The 19,709-nt window shown below is 38.6% G+C and overlaps 1 protein-coding gene and 1 pseudogene across 1 annotated transcript; one reads left to right on the top strand and one right to left on the bottom strand.

Moving 5' to 3' along the window:
- The first annotated feature begins 5,173 nt into the window (after positions 1 to 5,173).
- LOC137294432 (carbohydrate sulfotransferase 13-like) lies at positions 5,174 to 6,427 on the top strand. The gene has a single exon (XM_067825441.1). It carries the CDS (start codon positions 5,174 to 5,176, stop codon positions 6,425 to 6,427), a length of 1,254 nt encoding a protein of 417 aa, XP_067681542.1.
- Positions 6,428 to 10,618: 4,191 nt separating this feature from the next.
- Positions 10,619 to 11,414, bottom strand: LOC137294431 (uncharacterized; annotated as a pseudogene).
- Positions 11,415 to 19,709: the final 8,295 nt, after the last annotated feature.

Genomic DNA, 19,709 nt, shown 5'->3' with positions numbered 1-19,709 from the left:
TATTTGGTCATGAGCTGAACATGAAAGTACGCCAGGAAGAGCTGGGTGTGAGTACGTCAAATAGCACCATTAGCAAACAGTCAAACAAGACTAAGTACGTATTCTGGCGCCATTTGTATTTGGTCGCCAGCTAAATGTGAGCGAGTACGTCACAATGGACTATTTGTATTTGGTAAAACGTCAGACGTGAAGAAGTACTTATTCGTGCACCACTGGTGTTTGGCCACCAGCTAAAACTAAGGAACCATGATCAACTACAACTGAGAGTTAAACAGCGCCAATTGTATTGGTTGAAAGCCTACCAGTCGTATGCTTGTTATGACAATACGGATTCAGTCACTGTGCCTTATTCTATCACGTGTCTCTTCAATTAGATGTAAACAACTGTTCGTACATTACATCGATCTTTGTGGATTTTAGACCTGATCATACACATGATTACTGAGTCCATCAAGGTCTCTTTCTGTCTAAATAACCGATTTCACTTTCAGCATTCCTTGAGAGCTTTCATGGATCATTGTTCCGTCTCACGTGACTAACTACAAAAGTACCTAACCGTTGAATGCATCCCGTACATTGTGTGGAGAGTCAGAATGATGGAGGTCGCCGACTCTCAATCCGAGAAAAACGAAAAATTCGAAAAACCATGTCAGCATGACACAAGTGTATTTTTAATATTTGCCAAGACACATTATTGACACAAAAAAGCCTGCACGTGTTCGTTCAAATGTATATAATCGAAAGTGGCGCCAAATATATAATAGCCAACAGCGCTGAACTAGAGTCATCTATATCCGGTTTACAATCACTGTTTTACAGTATTTTTTAAACTCTTTAACCAGCATGTTAGTAAGTAAAGGAGTTTAGTTTTACGCCACTTTTAGCAACATTCCAGCAATATCACGACATGAGACACCAGAAATGGTCTTCAGACATTGCATGGGCTGTGCGGTATTACCGGTACAGTATCTCGCGATACGATTATCGCGATATGTTTCAGATTCTACAATGCATTGCGTCATCGAGAATTAAGTGCTCTTGATTTCCATAACAATAAAATGTGTCCCTAAGTGTAAATATGCTTATGTCTCAGTTGGTGTCAGTTACCATTCTGCAAGTGGAAATATCTTTATCCTTTAATTTTTGTGGGCTCGAATGGTTTCATATGAGACGTTTATGAGGAATTTCATATGAGACGTTTATGGGGAATCATATGGTCTCTTAATTTATGAGGAATCATATGGTCTCTTAAAGACCAATTTGTCATTTCGACCGGTTTTTACTGACCAATTCACATCTGCTATTATTTGATCATTTTTGATTATTTCATAATGAGACATATGTCATCAGGCCTAAGTCTTAACATTTTGTAGGGCTGTATATTGACATTCGAGTCAAGAATCTTACTTCCTGGAGGTCGCATGAGATTTTAAAGTTAAGTAGTTCACGTAAATCATATTTTTGTTTTATTTTGCAATAATTCCTGCTAACATATATTTTGTTGTTGAATCTGAATGAATCACTGGTATACAGTGGCAATAATTACATACTGTATTCAAGTACATTCTGCTGAAGCAAACAGCATTGATCATTGAAATGATGTTGTACTATTACCTTTATCACTCCACACTAAGGCTCAATATCGTTTTATTTATATGTATACAGCCATACAACCATACAGTCGTACACGGGAGCCTGAATGCACGGCATTACAATGACTAAGAAGATTATGTCGCGCACAGAGAACTATTGCGAATTTATGATGAGCACAGTTGGGCAGAAACCTTCCAATCAATATAATACAATATTTATTGCAATATCTCTTGAATAACTGAAATATATCGCATTTTGAGAATAAGGTCAATATCCAGCCGTAGAACACATGGCACTATACTCGTCAACTGTTAACCGTATTATTTCGAGATAGTTTTTTCGAGCGGTTTGGGTAACGCATCACTCTGCTGATCAATACAGAGACACACAGCTGGTGCACTCCCTGACGACGGAGTAAGCACTAAACATCATGACAAGATTGTTAATGGCTGTATTTGTTGCTCTTGTGTGTGGGGTACTGATATGTTCATATTGGTTCTGGAAGGAAGGTACGTGTCTTTGGTGTGTTTTATATTTTTTTCATTTTATTGGCTGATGTACTACTGAGGATACATTCTTGTCAATCCGGCCAGAGCAAAGTACGTTGATTCATATTTGAGAAGGGCAAAGAGAGAGTAAGTAGTGCTCCGGGACGTTTCTATCTGACTTTGCGTTTTAATAACTAACTCGCATATTGACACACATGTATTGGTCGAAACACACGTTTGCGAAATCGATTCATTAGAAGCTTTTATAATGACCTTGATTAATCTCTCATTAATCTGTTAATCGGTATTTACAAAAACGAATGTTTGTATGCTTGATGTGAGTGTGTGTGTCTATGTTCGTGGCTCTTTGTGTTTACATGGCAATAATGCAAATGTAAGCAGTTACTGGGATAAATATTCATCAGTGGTAACTTACGTGAATGTATCTTAGATCAATGCAACATGTCGCATGTACAAATGTTTACAGCCGTAAATAATCCACTGTAAACATGTCACAGTAATGTTATTTTACATTACTTTCATACGATAACCGTGGTTGTCCGTGGTATAGGTAATAGATTCTAGATATTTAAACTAATCCACAAATTTTCTAAACATCTAAATTCCTTTTGAGTGAGTGAGTTAGTAAGTTTAGTTTTTCCCTGCTTTTAACAATATCCCAATAGTATCATAGCGGTTGACATTAGAAATGGACTTCATGCATTGTACCCTTGTGGAGTGAGTGAGTGAATTTTGTTTTACGCCGCACTCTGTACCCATGTGGGGTGAGTGACAAATTCTAACCCAGACCTTCACGGGTATAAACTCATAACTCTTACGTGTTTTGCCACGAGATGTAACATATACATATCATATCATATTTATTTGTCATCTAAAAACAGTATGATGCACATATTCCCTGTCTCACCTTGAAGACGTGAGCACAGGCCATCACACTGATTATTATCTATAGGTCAATATGTCGTCTTCATATGACACATCCCCCAATGCACGCATAGGTTTAATTGTTGACCTGCATTGTAAGCTTTGAAATTATTTCTCGTAGTAACCGAAGGATGAGACAGGCGGACGTCCTGTGCACGTGTCAGCGAACTCACACAACTCTTGTATTTGCAGTCCAACCAAATCAACGATTGGCCCTGGTAGTACCGGCGTCGGATAACGTTGAGGTGGGTGTTGTTACTGCAGAATATTATGTTTGATCAGTTGACTATCATCGACATGTTTTTGTTGACCTATAGTATAGCTACATACAGTTGGTGTGTGGGTTAATTTTAAACTGGACACAATTTGGTCTTACAGAAAACAGTTGTGTATGTGTTTGTTTGTAGTGTCATTCAGTAGTTTGTTTGTAGTGTCATATACAGTGTTCCCAGAAATTATTGAAAAAATCTTTGTTTTTTTTTCTAATGATGCTAAGATTGGAAAAAGGGCTTTCACTATGCACTAAGCATACTAAATAAGGGAGACAACTCTTGAAGGCTTAGAAGGCAACTCATTACGTCAAGAGTTATCTCCCTTGTCTGAGCAGACGGCTTCCTGTGTTGACATGGCAGAATTTACAGCAAGAGAGAAATGAAAGCTCATTCTAGATGATTTTGAAAGGGGTGAAAGGGGTGAGGTTGATGCTAAAGTGTTAGCTTGTAGACATGGTATTCCTCTGTCTACAGTATACATAACTTTGAAGAATATTCAAACAGGAACCGGGATAGAGCACAAAGCAGGGGCAGGTCGGCCTAGGAAATTCAGTGTTGTGGATCGCCGAAGACTTGGGCAGATTGTGAATAGGGGCAAATTGAAAAGTGTTGAGAACATCAGAAATGAAATGATTAGCAGAGGAAGTCCTCAGGTATGCAATGAAACAGTTAGGCAGGAATTACAGAGACTTAATTGGGTGAAAAAACGTGGAATTCCCTCGCCGTTGATGAAAGATGCACAAAAGGAAAAACGTTTAAACTGGTGTCGGGCTCATGAAAATCAAGATTGGGATAATGTTTTCTTTTCGGATGAAAGTTCTGTTTGGCTTTTCCCTAATTGTGTGAAAATTTGGACCAAAGATACTGTCAAACCTATCTACCAGCGACCAAAACATAGCCCGAAGTTTCACATGTGGGGTGGCATATCGGCTCGCGGAGTGATGCCATTGTGTGTTTTCACGGGAAACTTGACAAAAGAAAGATACGTTGACATTCTAAATGGTCACCTTCCGACAGCACAAACATTGTATGAAGATGATTGGATTTTCCAGCATGATAATGACCCAAAACACACTGCGCGCTACACAAAACAGTGGTTGTCGGGCGAAAATGTTCAAGTTTTAGACTGGCCCAGTTACAGCCCAGACCTAAACCCAATTGAGAATGTGTGGGGAGTCATGAAGGACAGAATAAACCAAAAGGGACTGAGAAATATTGAAGATATGAAGGCCGAGGTGGTCCAATATTGGGATACCCTGTCACACGATTACCTACAAACTTTGATGGGGAGTGTGCCTAGGCGTATTCAGGCATGCATTGCTGAGCGAGGAGGTCTAACAAAGTACTAAAACAAGACTGAGACTGTAAAAGGATGATGTTTTAACATGTTTATGTAAGTAAAACGCCAGAAGTTAATAAACGTAATGAGTTACATGACGCAACATGATTCTCAATAATTTCTGGGAATACTATACCAGCTATATGGCTGCGTTCTGTAAATAGTCAAGTCTGGAACACACAAACCAGAGTTCAGCAGAATGAGCATCGATCTGACAACCTTAGATACGATGAAATGTGTCAACCACATCATCGAGTTTGACCATCCGATCCATAAGCATCGATTGATGAAGATCACGTCGCACTCGGATCTTCACAAGCCTCATAATATGCACGAATCACAGTTGTTACTGTCATTACTCTAGCTAAACGGCAGAATAATAATGAGTACATGTATTTTGACAAGTCTTCTACTCATACATTTTGTTTAAGACTTTCATGACAAATACCACCGCCATATAACCGCTCTTCGCGTTTATAACATGGATAACGATGTGTTATAACGTACCTTGTGTTGTATTGTTTTTCTTGCAGAAGATGAAGAGCCTTCGTCCACCTCTTTATCAAAGTCAGAAGATGAAGAGCCTTCGTCCACCTCTTTATCCAAGTCAGAAGATGAAGAGCCTTCGTCCATCTATTTACCAAAGTCAGAAGATGAAGACTCCCCGTTCATCTCTTTACCAAAGTCAGAAGAGTAGACTTGAAAACAGATTCTTTAAAAGACGGGAATTACTTCAGAAATCTTGTCAAAAACACTATCAGTATTTTCACATGTCCACATTTCGCAAACAAACGGCTGCTTCAAAGACCAACGTCCAAAAGCGGGTTTCAATATGCACCACACCAAAAGCTGCAACCATGTTTTGGATGAGAATGCTTACCGCATATAACAGAATTCCTGATACAAGTTTAAAGAAGTCATGGTTTGTGAAATCCACTGTTTTACCGCAGGGATTGTATAGATCGACTATAAAATATACATTTGTTAGAAACCCATATACACGGTTATTGTCTGGATATGTGGATAAAATATTTTCTGTAAATCCGCATTACTGGAAAGGGACCGGATACCATTGCTTGAAGGTAATTCGCTACAAGAACAGAACTCTACCGGTGAATACTACATGTGGTACTGACATTACATTTGCAGAATTTGTGGACTATATTCTTCATAGGAACGGTCGACATATACTAAATGATAATCATTTCGTTCCAATACACAGACAATGTGCATTCTGTGCCTCTGGATATGATTACATTGGTAAAATGGAAACCTTCGTTGAAGACATGGTTTATGTAGCTGAGGCTTTAGGTATGATGAAACACAATTCCACACGAGAGGTTGTAGTGAAGGAGGGTCTTCACGGTGTGGACGGAATGTTCTACAGAAATGCACGCAACTTGTTTGGAGTCAGGCGGAAAGGCATGGAAGAATGTGGAGTGATCATGGACCAAGGTCTACGTGTCACGTGGAAGAGATGGCAAATACGTGGAATGATTTCAATGGAGATACCTTTTCCAGCTGAAGCGAAACGGAAGGACATAACATACACACAATTCGTGGAATTAGCTCTAAATGCTCATTCTAGGTCTGATCCTAATGTGTTATTAAAGGGAAAACAAATGGCTCTTAGAGAGGCTTATGGGACCCTTACTTATGAAACTAAGGTCACGTTAAGGACATTCTTTGAACCTGAATTTGAAATGTTTGACTACGATTCCACACCAGAGTTTGTCTTTGGTGAGTATAAAAAGGCAAAGTTTAGTTTCTTTCATAATAAGTTTGGATGATTATAATGCACAATAGAGTACAAGGTTGAAATATTAATTAATGCTTGGTCTACACAACGTCGAATTAAGACATGCAGGATTAAATATCTTCTTTAAATTAGTTTAGTTACATTTTTTATTAACGCAAACGATTTCGGGTATTTTTACTATTTCTACTACCAACGTAAATGTAGATCAGTGCCCCCAGATGAAACTGACTTGTCAAGCCACATTCAACGATTGCATTGTGGGAATGTAAATATTGCGAACATAACAGTAAAATTGTGAGTCGAACTTTGATACATTTTATCCGTCCGAAAACATAAACGTGGTGTTTCTACCAGTGATGTTTCTACCAATGATGTTTCTACCAGTGATGTTTCTACCAGTGATGTTTCTGAATGAAGCAACCGCAAACCAAGCAACAGAGTAGTTTACTGTGGGAGGCTGTCCGAGGTGCTGATAACTGACATGCATCGTGACGTCGGTTACAGTGTGACAGAATGTGAAATTGTTCGATTACGAGGGGTCAGACTAGAATGGCACAGTGACTGTTGGCGCCTTTGACCTTTCACCGAAGCATTTTGGATGAGGAGGTATCACCATTTCACATATACAGTTTGTGTAACTGTAAAATGGGATGTCATCATGTTCAGAAAGATTAAAAGAGACGCTATTGTTACATTAGCCATGTCTAGCAATTCAAATTCAGTGTTTGTTTGTTCATGATGTGAAAGTGGATTTCACAATCATGGAAATCATTTCAAAACCAGAGGCAGTCCCATTCAAGGTTCCAAATTAGTTCCTCGTGGTATCATTATCAGTTTTACGTTCATAGAATGTCTATTCTCATATTAACTTCGAATTGTATGGACATAGGCCTCAAGCTAACAAAATAAATAGCATTTGTCGAAATCATATGTCCGACATAATAAAATAGGGTAGGGATGTTAAATTATTGCACAAATTAATCTGATTATCGTGAAATTGCGATCGTCCGCATTATTCCAGCAATGTCCAAAATTCCAAAGAGAAGACTCTTTCATACGAACTGTCCCGATTCGTACCATTAACTAACAGTTCAGATATTAAAACAGTGGAAGGTGGTATTCCACAAGGTTCCGTTTTAGGTCCGCTTCTGTTTATCATCTGTATTAATGACATTGTTGACAGTATATATTGCAACATTCGCCTTTTTACAGATGATACATCGATATATACGATAACAGATGACCAAGTCACAGCAGCCGGAATTTATAAACAGAGATTTGGCAAAAAATTCAGATTGGGCTAAAAAGTGGCAAGTTAGTTTTAACCCTAGTAAGACTGAGAGTATAACGTTCACTCGAAAAACGCAAAACTATGTCAGGCCGAACGTATTAATGAATGGCGAAATTATTAAAGAAGTTGACAACCATAAACATCTAGGTATTACACTTCAAAGCGATTGTTCTTGGAAAGGACATATAGGCGACATAAAGAAAATTAGTCCAATGATCAATTGTCTGAGAAGTTTTAAATACCGTTTATATCGGAAAACTCTAAACACCTTATATAATTCCTTTATTTTACCACCTTTTGATTACTGCAGTCATGTCTGGGATAACTGTACGACTGAACTGGCAAACTTACTGGAGAACTTGCATTTAGACGCCTTAAGATCCATATCGTGATAAACTATACAGGGAAACCAATTATAGCACACTGAAAGAAAGACACTGAGCTCATAACGTTTTGTAAAGTGTATTATCGTCTGACTCAAAACTATTTGAACAATCTTGTTCCAGGAAGAGTATTTGAACAAAGCAACTATAATCTTAGGAATAGTACTTCTATTCAAACTATTAACTGTAGAACATAGAGACATTCACAAACAGTTTTACCAAGTACGATTATGTCGTGGAATTCATTGCCTGTTGGATTTGTTTATGTTGCTTCCGTCAGTCAAATTAAATCAACGATAAACCCAACAGAAACTCATAATTACTTTGATTTGAATGTTGGAACGAGATTTTGTCAAATCATCCTCTGTCGCATCAAGTGTGTGTACAAGTGGCACATATCGGAAACATCTAAGTGTTCATGCGACCATGATAACGAAGACGTTCTCCACTATCTCTTTGATTGTCAGAACTATACGAATCTAAGGTCCACTATGTATTGTCATACTCACGGATATGATGTTAAAACAACTTTATACGGCAATGGTGCATTGAATAACTTAATAAATAGTGATATTCTCAACCTATTACACCATTTCATTTCGAAAAGTAGCCGTTTTTAGTGATTATGATCTATGCATATATATTGAATAGAATCTAGATGTTACATGATTTTCCAATTATTGATCTTTGTCTTCGAACTATTTCATCTATATGTCCACCTACTGGAACGCTTTAATGTACTGGAACGGCGTTAATATAAGCTTCTTGGCCTGTTCGCCCATCCAGATTTCAGCACATTTTGAAATAAAAATACCTTTAAATCAACTTGACACCTCCTAACTATAGAATGCCAGCATCGCTTTGTTGCGGCCTTTTGGTAGAATAGAATTCCCGAACAGAATTCCCGAACAGAATTCCCGTTCCAAGCAGCCTGATATAGGAAATTCACCAACTGATAATTTATACCTTTCACGTGACGGTTTTGGATTTTAGTTTATGGACACATCTGGAGAAAACGACCACCCTTTTCTTTACATTAGAAAGTTCCGAATTTGTACAAAGACTTAGACATTAGAACTGGTCTTCAGCAAACCCAAGTTTGCCGTAAGAGAAACCTAATCTGGTAACTGGTGGTATGGCTCGTCTGACAGATGTCATCCTAATTATAGTCTGTTTACAGTGAAACCGTACCGATGAATCTCACTTACATTTAACAAAGATTAAATGAAATATAGTGAACTTAAGCTTGCAAATGAATTTTACGTTGCCAATGGACGCTTTGAATCTCGGAATTGTATCCATCCTAGGATAAAAGTTGTTTAACAAACGATCACAGATCTACCCATAGTTGCATCGAAGTGAAATGTAACAACAAAGTTCACGGATCCCTCCAAAACTTTTATACAGACCAAATGCACGAGGATCATGCTTGTTATCGACCAAATGCACGGGTTTGTACCATACTTGTTAACAGATGCGTTTTGGTGTAAAGTTTCGATAGAAAATTACCATTTTCCAAACGTTTGATATTGTATAAAACTCATTATAGTGATTATTTTAATGATTCAAGTTTCATTTATAGGACATTGAGTCGAATGTAAACAAAATGTTTACATCCATCAGACTTCATGGAATTAGGTTTTGAAAAGTTGATTGGAGAAAGATACTATATTGACTGGGGTGAGTCTAAACTTTTGATGGGTAGTATTCAATACAATGGGAATTAGAACTGCAGTAACTCATGCTGAAGCCAGGTAACTACACCGTGCTAAAGATCAGATAGCACCGTTAACCCACAAAGCCTGCTGTATGAACAAAGTTATTTAGACTCATGTGATTGTGAGAGAAGCCTGTAGAACAAACAATGGTATACAGTTGATGGTATACAGGAGGTACGTAATTGCCTTGCCACGGTTGTTTGATAGTCGGAGTCTTTTGTTGAAGATATCCTCCTTAATGTTTCTGATTTTTTAGTCTTTGAAGTTGGTTGTTAGGCGTTTGACTCACTGGATGCTGTGGTCGGGATTGTCTGAGATCTGGTCTTGACTTGGCGTCAAGTTTTCATACTGAGGTCGGAAGCTCTTTGTTTCGGGTTTTGAGGGGTCTGGATGTTTCTCTACAAAGGCCTCTCACCAACTACATGGAACGTTGTGCATCATACCCCGTGGATGCTGTTTCTGACTAGCTGGTGGTTTTCCCGAGGTCTTAAGGATGTTATGGATGCGTCTCGAGTTAATCCTCTTGACAACTACATCTGTGTTTGCTTGTTGTTTTCAGGCGTCTCTGAACTTTGTTGTTGATGGTTCCATTGTAAGGAGGCTGATGATGAAGGGCGCATCTACGTGAAAGGTGGATTTCCAGGTTTTGTTGATAATCTGTACTGTTAGTTGTACAGGATGTTCGGGGTAGTGGTGATGCAATGCTAGCTAAGATGTTTTCCAAATGTAGGAGCTCATTAGTATGGTGTTGCATAATCTTGTCGTATGCATAATCTTGTCGTAATCTTGTCGTATGGAGTAGATATTATTTCTTCTTGATTTGAGGGCTATCAAACAAGTTGATCTCAAAGGAATGGATTGTCAAAAAAGCTAAACTGTCATCCTTTCGATATTTCCCAAAGACAAAATCAGGCATATTCAAGCATCTGAACCTCTGGTTCAAAGAGCGTCCTCTCCTCAGTCTGACCTTGACCTCATGGGGCAGTGACCCATATGCTTCTCTCAGAGCTGTCTGTTTCCCACCGACATGTCTTGACGTTCAGACATAGTGTGTGCCTTCTGAGCTAGTTCATTGAATCTTAAAAAGTCACATTAGCATCATCTGCTGTTAATGGAAACGGGATTTTCATTGATATCATTCCATGTGCCATCTTTTCCAGGTTACACGGAGTCCTTCAGTAAGTGTCACTCTACACCTTTCCATAAGAGATCGTCTTAAATGAAACAGGCTCATCGAATTTTCGTGAATCACAGCACGCACTCCTACTAGACCCCTTTGTAAAACAACATTCTTTGATGCATTATAGTCCAGCAGTCCAAGAGCGTTACTTATAAACACCATGTCATCTACAAACGTTTCCATCGTCCTTGTGTAGTCGTAGTCAACATTACAAAACCCACAGTGTCTGTGAACAGGATTAAAATGTCTGTAAATTGCTTTCTGATGTCGTTGCTGTTAAGAATAATGCCCACAAACTCGGGAAATGTAATGTCATGACCATATGGTAAAGTGTGAACAGAGGAAAATCTATGTAGGTTCCCCCCATGGCCATGTGCTGAGAATTCTTTTGTTTGGGTACACTTGAGGTAGAGTTGTCTAATGCCATTGCTTTCTGAAATAATCATTGCTTCAAAACCCGTTAAGCCCCCTTGCTGAATATCGAATACTCTTATTCTACCTCAGTCAGGTGTTTGTCTGGTTTGTAACATTGTAATATTATGCATTTTTCACCGAAATAAAAGGATATGAATACATACACAACATGTTACATGACTCAATTTTGTAAGGCCCATATGCTGACAAAAAGGCCGGGTTACTTGGCGTAGGTGGGCCTTATAGGCTATATGTATGTGTGCGTGCCTGAGTACATACGTTCGTTCATACATACGTACGTACGTACGTACGCACGCACGCACGCACGCACGCACGCACGCACGCACGTACATACGTTCGTTCATACATACGTACGTACGCACGCACGCACGCACGCACGCACGCACGCACGCACATACATACATACATACACACCAGCACATTGCCATAGTCACGGTTAACTGATTAAGCACACAAAAAGTTGCATTTACCTTAGAGATTAAACGGCCTCACAAGTTTAAGTTTCCAAATTTAGGGTGTTCAAGTACTTTTTGTTTGTAGTACATATATGACTATACCGTATATGTCTATATTTATACATAGTTACTTTTTTTATCTCGAATAACGTTAAATGACGCATGATGCACGGAAATTACCTATGTTTTGCAAACAGAAATCGATGGAAGGGAGATAACTCAAAATCTGTTTGTCTTAAGTTGTCAGCAAAATCTAGCTATGGTTACGAAAATATTTGGATCTCTTTCCAATAAATAAATTTTGACCAAACGTTCAAATGTAGTCCCTGGGAATATTAAGCAGTGTAATTACATCTCGGCGACTCTACTAAGACAATACCTACGGGAAGAAACAGCAAGATGCAAGATTGGAATCGTTTGATCACACAGGTTGACTGAAGTGTACAATCCGATACCCATGCTTCAAACAGTTCCGAATTAACATTGAAGTGTTCGTTAAAATAAATACGTTGTTCACTGGTCACGAGGGGACCATGGGTTGAGGTACCCCATGCCCCACACGTGGCCAATGAACATACAATGAACATACACTTGTTCTTCCGTGCGATCCCTTATATTCTTCCTTCAGTATGTATAACAATTGTCATTTTGCATGACGTACTGGACATTCTAGACCGTACCATGAATGACTAATCAAAGACAGTTGTAAAGGATCAAGGGTTGTATAACATTCACCCACACTTTGGTACCCTTTCCTTGTTGAGTGAACAGAGGCATGTTTCATTTAGATTGTATTTACCTGCCTCTGACCACTTGTCACAAGAGGAAACAGCCATAACTGCTGGATGCAGAGATCCCTCTGAAACAGGCAATGTCAAACATGTCAAATGTATTTAAGCCTACACGAGTAATGTCCCTTCGAATGTCGAAAACTGAACTTATTATACAGGTCCTATTCAAGTCCAGAATAATTTGACAGATCGGCTCTTAGTCAGAACATTAGGGCTATTCCATGTGGTTTTGCCTTCTAGACAAAATTATTGTTTCATATTTTGAAACTAGAATAACATAAATAGCTACATACGCACTAACATACCGACTGTATGTCGGTGTACAATTTGCAATGAAGTGGTAAAATTATCATATCAATATTGCGCCTTCTAATGTAGTAGATAATCTTGCTCAGAAGCAGACCCTTTCCTAAATAATGAGTGAGTTGAGTTTTACGCCACACTCAGCAATATTCCAGTTATATGGCAGCGGTCTGTAAATGATCGAGACTTTACCAGAAAATCCAGTGATCAACAACATGAGCATCGATCTGCACAACTGGGAACCGTTGGCATGTGTCAACCAAGTCAGCGATCCTGACCACCCGATCCCATTAGTCGCTTCTTACGACAAGCATAGTCACCTTTTATAGCAAACATGGATTGCTGAAAGCCTTCTACCCCGGACCTTAACGGGTCCCTCGAAAAAACCGAATTCTCGATAAAAAGTTAAGTCCGAGTTGACTTAACGCATTTCCAGGAATGGACTGGAATCGATATTAAACTGAAACATAGTAGACAAATTGAGTTTAGCGAATAAAATACTTTGGATATTTTTATTTTAAAAATCACCTGAGTCTTAAGTGCGTTTCTGGAAATCTGGGCCTGACTGTTATGCGTATTTCTTGTTCCGTCTCGTGACCAAATGGCGTCCTCCAATGTTATCGCATTATTACCCAAATCCACTGTTGGTTACGCAAATCATGTTGGCTTAAATAATCAGGGGCTGACACCTGTCACCTATAATGTATCATGTCCTCCTTAATCGTATAGTACATGCTCAAGATCTGCTGCGTCAAATGCACAAATCAGTATACTAAGATTATTAAGAGGCATTTAGAAGACGGTAAATGTATAAGACGAGTATATAACTTGCTCTTTATTGTAAGATGAATTCGAAACCCAGAAACATCGTGTTAAGCAATGAAGAAATGTTGATTGCATATACTCGTTGATTGTAATCAACTGAAGAAGGGTCAAGAAGTAGCCAAGAAACGTCGTGTTATTCAATAAAGAAGAAGTTGCCATCCATATGCTCGTCGTACTGATCAGTATATTGTATATAGCTGACTGTGTGCATTTTGTTCTGCAATGTACAGTGAATTTTGTTCTGTGAACTGACAGGCTTGATAATCAAACATTTTATACAACACTCTGTGTTTCTGATTATAGCAATATGTACCACTTGAATAAATAAATTTTGTTACCCACAATAATTCATGTGTGTGTGTGGTGTGTGTGCGGTGTGTGCGTGCGTGTGTGTGTGTGTGTGTGTGTGTGTGTGTGTGTGTGTGTGTGTGTGTGTGTGTGTGTGTGTGTGTGTACTCGCAGAGAGAAGAATAGCCCAAATCCTCTTCATCAACCGCATAATGTACTAGATGTCACATATGTCTCTCTTTCTGTTGCAGCTGACACGAGCCGAAATGTCCCCATACCACGTTTACTGTATCTGTTTCATTGACCAACGTATTATCTTACAAGGATCATACGTCAACATTTATTATTTGCGTCCCGGCTTTAATGTATTTATTCCATTCAATATTAGATTACGTACACCAATCCTATGTGTTTACGACAATGCCAACAGTCGACATGAATCTATATACACAGACAATAAATTGTTTCGGGAATACTGTGGCCCATCATGTACATCACCAAGGTGACTTTTATTGAGACAGCTCAGGATTGGGCACACTGCTGTGAGGTATTAATAAGCAGGATTTTCGTCAATATTTTATTATAATTGGATAGTTATATAGCGTACATATCTACGCAACTAGTCCTTGCTATGTTGGCATGGCTTTGCATGGTGATACATTGCAAGGTTGTTTATGTGCATGTGTGTGTGTGAGAGAGAGAGAGAGAGGGGGGAGAGGGTGGGGTGGTTAGAAGGGGAGACAACTGTGTAGTTGTAATCGTGTGTCTCGTGTCACTTGACATTATCTATACATCGAGTTCACGTTTTATAATAACTTACGTTACGTTACATTTTCGACGGTATTGAGTGACTAAGTCAGCACCGTATCAAAAGTATCAGACCCTCTATGACACACAAACTCTGACTAGCTGCAACCATCTTCCATTAGATTTTTTGCAATCTATATACTGTATATTATTACTTATCTTTCATTTGTTTTTTGCATATGTAACACTGTACTGGCTCTTGTACCACCAACCATGGTTACCAGAGAATAAATAATAATGGTTCTATGGCGATTACAAGCATGTTGGGTCTGCAGTAAAAAATATACACTGGTTCATATTTTTTCTTATTTTTTCCACATCTTGCTTTTTCGGGGGTTGGCACATTCGCAAACCAAGGTTTCAAGAAATTATAGCATTAGAAATACTAATATCATTTTCAAAAAAATGTTTAGCTTGTGTCTGTCTGTCTGCTAATAACAACATACCATACACAACTTAAGTTCAAATTGCAGTGGTCAGTTATTTAACACCTGTGAGGCTATACGGCTTTAATGGCTCTTGCACTTGGCTCTTGTTCTGTCTCTGTCACATTATGTAGTTATGGAGCAGGCAGATGTCACATGTGTACACATGGGATTTTATGATGTCTGCTGATTACAAACAAACTGCGTCCATTTTTCTCGGTTGATTTGATCGGATGGAAACCAGTGCAAACTCAGATTGTCAGTTTCAAGTCCTCATTTGTACTTGGACGAATGGCATAATCCAGCCAGCCAGTAGTTCACCATCTCAGTATTTGTTGATTTGATCGAACGCAAATGCAGAATAAATGGGTATGTATATACTAAACCCATATTCTCTATTATATACATGCATCCGACCGTATCGGCAAATGATCCAACCAATTAAAAGTCATCGCTACACTTGAATGCACGCCCACACGCTCTGACTGGGATCGGTATAGCGGCTGCTTCTTTTTGATGGTAGCAAACCCAAGCACAAAACATTGCAGTTTTGATTTGCGAATGTACACTGATAAGTTTGTTGTTTCACAATCGGAATTGTATCTTATATGTCATATATAAATTAAACTTGTGTTTTAATCATGTTGTTTTAGGGTGTTTTTGTGGTTGCAGTACCCTTTAAAGCTAATCGAACGGAGGACTTGCTTTGATAGTCTTTGTCGGATTTGATGACAAATAACCTCGTTTAAAAATAGCGTTCTACGACGCATTATTTTTGCGAGAGTAATAGAATTTGCAAGAAACAACACACTCAACTAAAACAACATTGCTTCTTACGTCATAATGTAACGTCATTGTTTCAATATTATATCAACAAATTGAATAAACTGAAGAATAATTTTAATTACAGTACTCATTAAAGTTGGCAAACATATATTACAGTTTAGTATTACCATCCCTTTTCTGTGATCGTTTAATGTACGCAGTAGTCATTGTATTTTCTGTAAGATGTTTGAACAGGGATTTCTAATTGATGCAAATGGAAATGATCGGAATGCACCACTTCACTTCTGGACATTTCATTGTATCATTGGGTATACGTTAGAGTCACACGGGCTATTGCTGGAAATAGAACACCCTGGGTCCGACAAGCCTACATTGACATATGCTTACAAAGAAGGAAAGGGATATAACGCGCACAAAGTTGTCCAACACCCCACTCTCGATTATGGGCGAATTCTGGGTAGGAAAGTTTGGAATACACAGCCGCAGTTCTTCCTGAAATAAAGGCAGATAAATTTCCTTTCGAATAAATCAAAAAGTATCAAATTCGGTGCACTATGCACCGAGTAACTTCGCTTGGACCTCGGGAAAAGACAACTTTTTCATTAGTACGCCAATAACCTGCCTACGAAAATCATCGCCTCTCGGAGAAGAAATACTACGTATTTCACTTAAAACACCCGATCGGTGAAAAAACATAACCTTTCTGTAATCGCTAGATATTCCGCTTTCGTTCTACAACCTCTCAAATGAAATAGGGTATTCCTTTACCTGCAATACACGAATATATTGTGAAATTAGCGGTATAGAGTGATCGAGTTCACCATGTTTGTCCTTCACCCTCAATAGTCTCGCACCAAAACGATATATCTCGCCACGAAATGAAAATAATACTAGTGTTTTATTTTTGACCAATCAGAGAGCAGCTCGTCGTTGGTGTAAACCTATTCCGGAAAATGATATAGTATTATTGGAATTATTTAATGAATTTGTATTTTGATCTGTTAAAAACCCCGACCACAATATTTGATACAATATTTGTTATGAATATTGATTTGCGTGATGGATATACCATATCACAACGACGATGTATTAACGAGTTTGTGACATATTTACATGACTGAATAGTTCAGTCAGTGGAGTTCATGACATCGTGCTTCCACTTATTGTGTGCAAGTTCACCCAGCGATGTTACCTATTAAAATGGCCTTCGAAAAAAACATAAAAATCATTAATTTTCATGCTAATGGCAAAATAATTGCAAAGATATGACCTATATGAGGGACATAGTGACTGAGGTTGGCTCATTATCAATATAAGCCTGTCGGAACTGTGTCCGGTTCATTGTTTGGAAACATGTCTTGTTTTCAGAAGCCTCAGCGGGCCTCAACAAATGCGTATATGGTTATGTGTTAAGAAAAGGCATCAATCCTCTGTCTTTCAAGGAACTGTCCTTGAATGCATTGTCTCCATTTCTTACAAAACATAACAGTCACGGTGTGCACACTCTACGTAGTGGTGGTGCTACAGCAGCAACAGCAGCAGCAACAGCAACAGCAACAGCAACAGCAGCAGCAATATAAAACCAGACCGAATGTTTAAGAGACATGGAAGATGGAAAAGTGAAAATGATAAGGGTGTCTCCAGTAAGATAGTACTGATAACAAACTGAAAACTCGCATTCTTTTGGACTATCTTTGAAGCTCTGCAATGCGCATGGTCCACTATCAAACATGTTGTTGTGTGCCATAACGGTTGGGTGTATGAGAAATGTTAGTTCCTTCGTTTGATAAGTGAATAAAAGGGTAATTCCTTTCTCCTAGAGGTGTGCAGTTTTAATGTAAGGAAGAGAGTAGTCTAGGCCAGTAGGTGGGGCTAAAGAGGGATCGTTAAGTGGCCTGAAGATTTCAACTGTTCATTATCGGCCATTACGTTGTGTTTACATACAAATCATGTCGTTTTCACTATTTTAACATGTTGTTTTTGCAGTCATGCGATGATGTATATCGCACTGGGCTGAACAGTCGTTCTCATACCAATGTAGGTGTTTTGTATGTAGTCAAACGATTGTGTATATCGCACTGGGCTGAACAGCCGTTCTTATACCAATGTAGGTGTTTTGTATGTAGTCAAACGATTGTGTATATGGCTCTGGGCTGAACGGCCTTTCTAATACTGAAGTTATCGGCTCTGTGTCCAGTCAGAATAAAGTAACTGGACTGAAGGCCTTCACAGTTTATGGAACGGTTATGTCATAAGACTGTATGCCCATACATGTTATTGTCAATACATATGTTCTTATAGTGGGTTCGTATGTATGGTCTACACCTGGGCGGTCCTAACGTTGATATGTGAATTAGATCGCATGTATACTGTAAACCCTCTGGTAGTTACTGTATACATTCCTTTAGAAACACGGTTCCAGAGCATTTTCTCCAGTTGTTGTTCCCGAGTTGTTTTCCTCTGGTTCATGTTGCTGTCACGTTGTGATCAAATAACCCCCGGTGTATGTAACGAATGCTTGTTGTAATTGTTTGTGTCAAATGTGTCGTACTATGTCGTGTAACGGTTACGTACAGGAGAATTGTCATAGCTTTTATTATTTAGTCAAAAATGTCTTACAGAGTTTGAACTTTACCGCTTTTATGCTTTACGTAATTCCTTAGCATATATAACTATGCTTAGGGCTAAATTTGCGAATTTGATGATCGTTAGCTGTATTTCCACACATGCAGTTTCACTCTCACTTATTATTTAAGAAAGTTGGTCATCAACACAAATCATTCACATATGAATGATTCATTCATTCATTCCGGACATACGCCATTGCTTCTGTTGTTATGACATTCAATGTCATGTGACGTGCAAATGATATATACATGAAGTCTGGTTTAATTTTTCATAATTTGTTCTTTGCCTGCACATTCTCATGTACTTGACGTGTCTCACAGAAACTCCTATAACATACTTTAGCACGTGAATAAGTGTTCTGGTGTCTATACTGTGCCCTGCTATTCTACGTTTTAATAGGTTAGGCATTGCTGTTTTTCACGTCAGACGTTCCTCATAACGGTGACAATAGCTTCTGTTTATGATGGCACATGTGTAGTTCAAGCGTTTATTTGTCAGATGATGGCACGACTGGAGAAACACAATGCAGTACCCCTTTTTGCATAAATAGGTGAATTTGTGCACTGATTTCATATCCCTGTTCTATTTTCTATTCTATGTTTTCAACAAATGTCATATGTCGGATTATGTGAAAGGTAGTATCATGACATTCCTCATTATGTTAGTTTGAGGCATATAGCCATAAGCCGAAGTCAATCATATCAGACCAGACGTTTAATGAAAGTACTGCATTTTTTAGGGACTTGTTTTGCACCTTGATTTTCTATGATTGCGAAACCTACATTCAGGTGGTGCCCAATGTATGAGTCGAACAAACAAATGCACACTAAATCTGACCTGGTGGACATGTCCTGGTAGACATGTAAAGTGTAACACTCACTTTTAATCCTTCTGAACAATATGACATGATGACAACCGACTTTGCAACAGCATAAGATGCATGTATGACATGGTGATATCTTCTATTCGAACAAATTGCATTCTTTCCACATTGTAAT

Source organism: Haliotis asinina, chromosome 8, assembly GCF_037392515.1.
Source record: "Haliotis asinina isolate JCU_RB_2024 chromosome 8, JCU_Hal_asi_v2, whole genome shotgun sequence".
In the NCBI taxonomy this organism is placed as follows: domain Eukaryota; kingdom Metazoa; phylum Mollusca; class Gastropoda; order Lepetellida; family Haliotidae; genus Haliotis; species Haliotis asinina.
Note: the sequence above shows the minus strand (reverse complement) of the source record. Positions and strands in the feature narration are given on the sequence as shown.

Excerpts from the sequence above, each read along its gene's own strand:
- LOC137294432 (XM_067825441.1), top strand. The coding sequence starts at position 5,174 with ATGAAGAGCCTTCGTCCACCTCTTTATCAAAGTCAGAAGATGAAGAGC.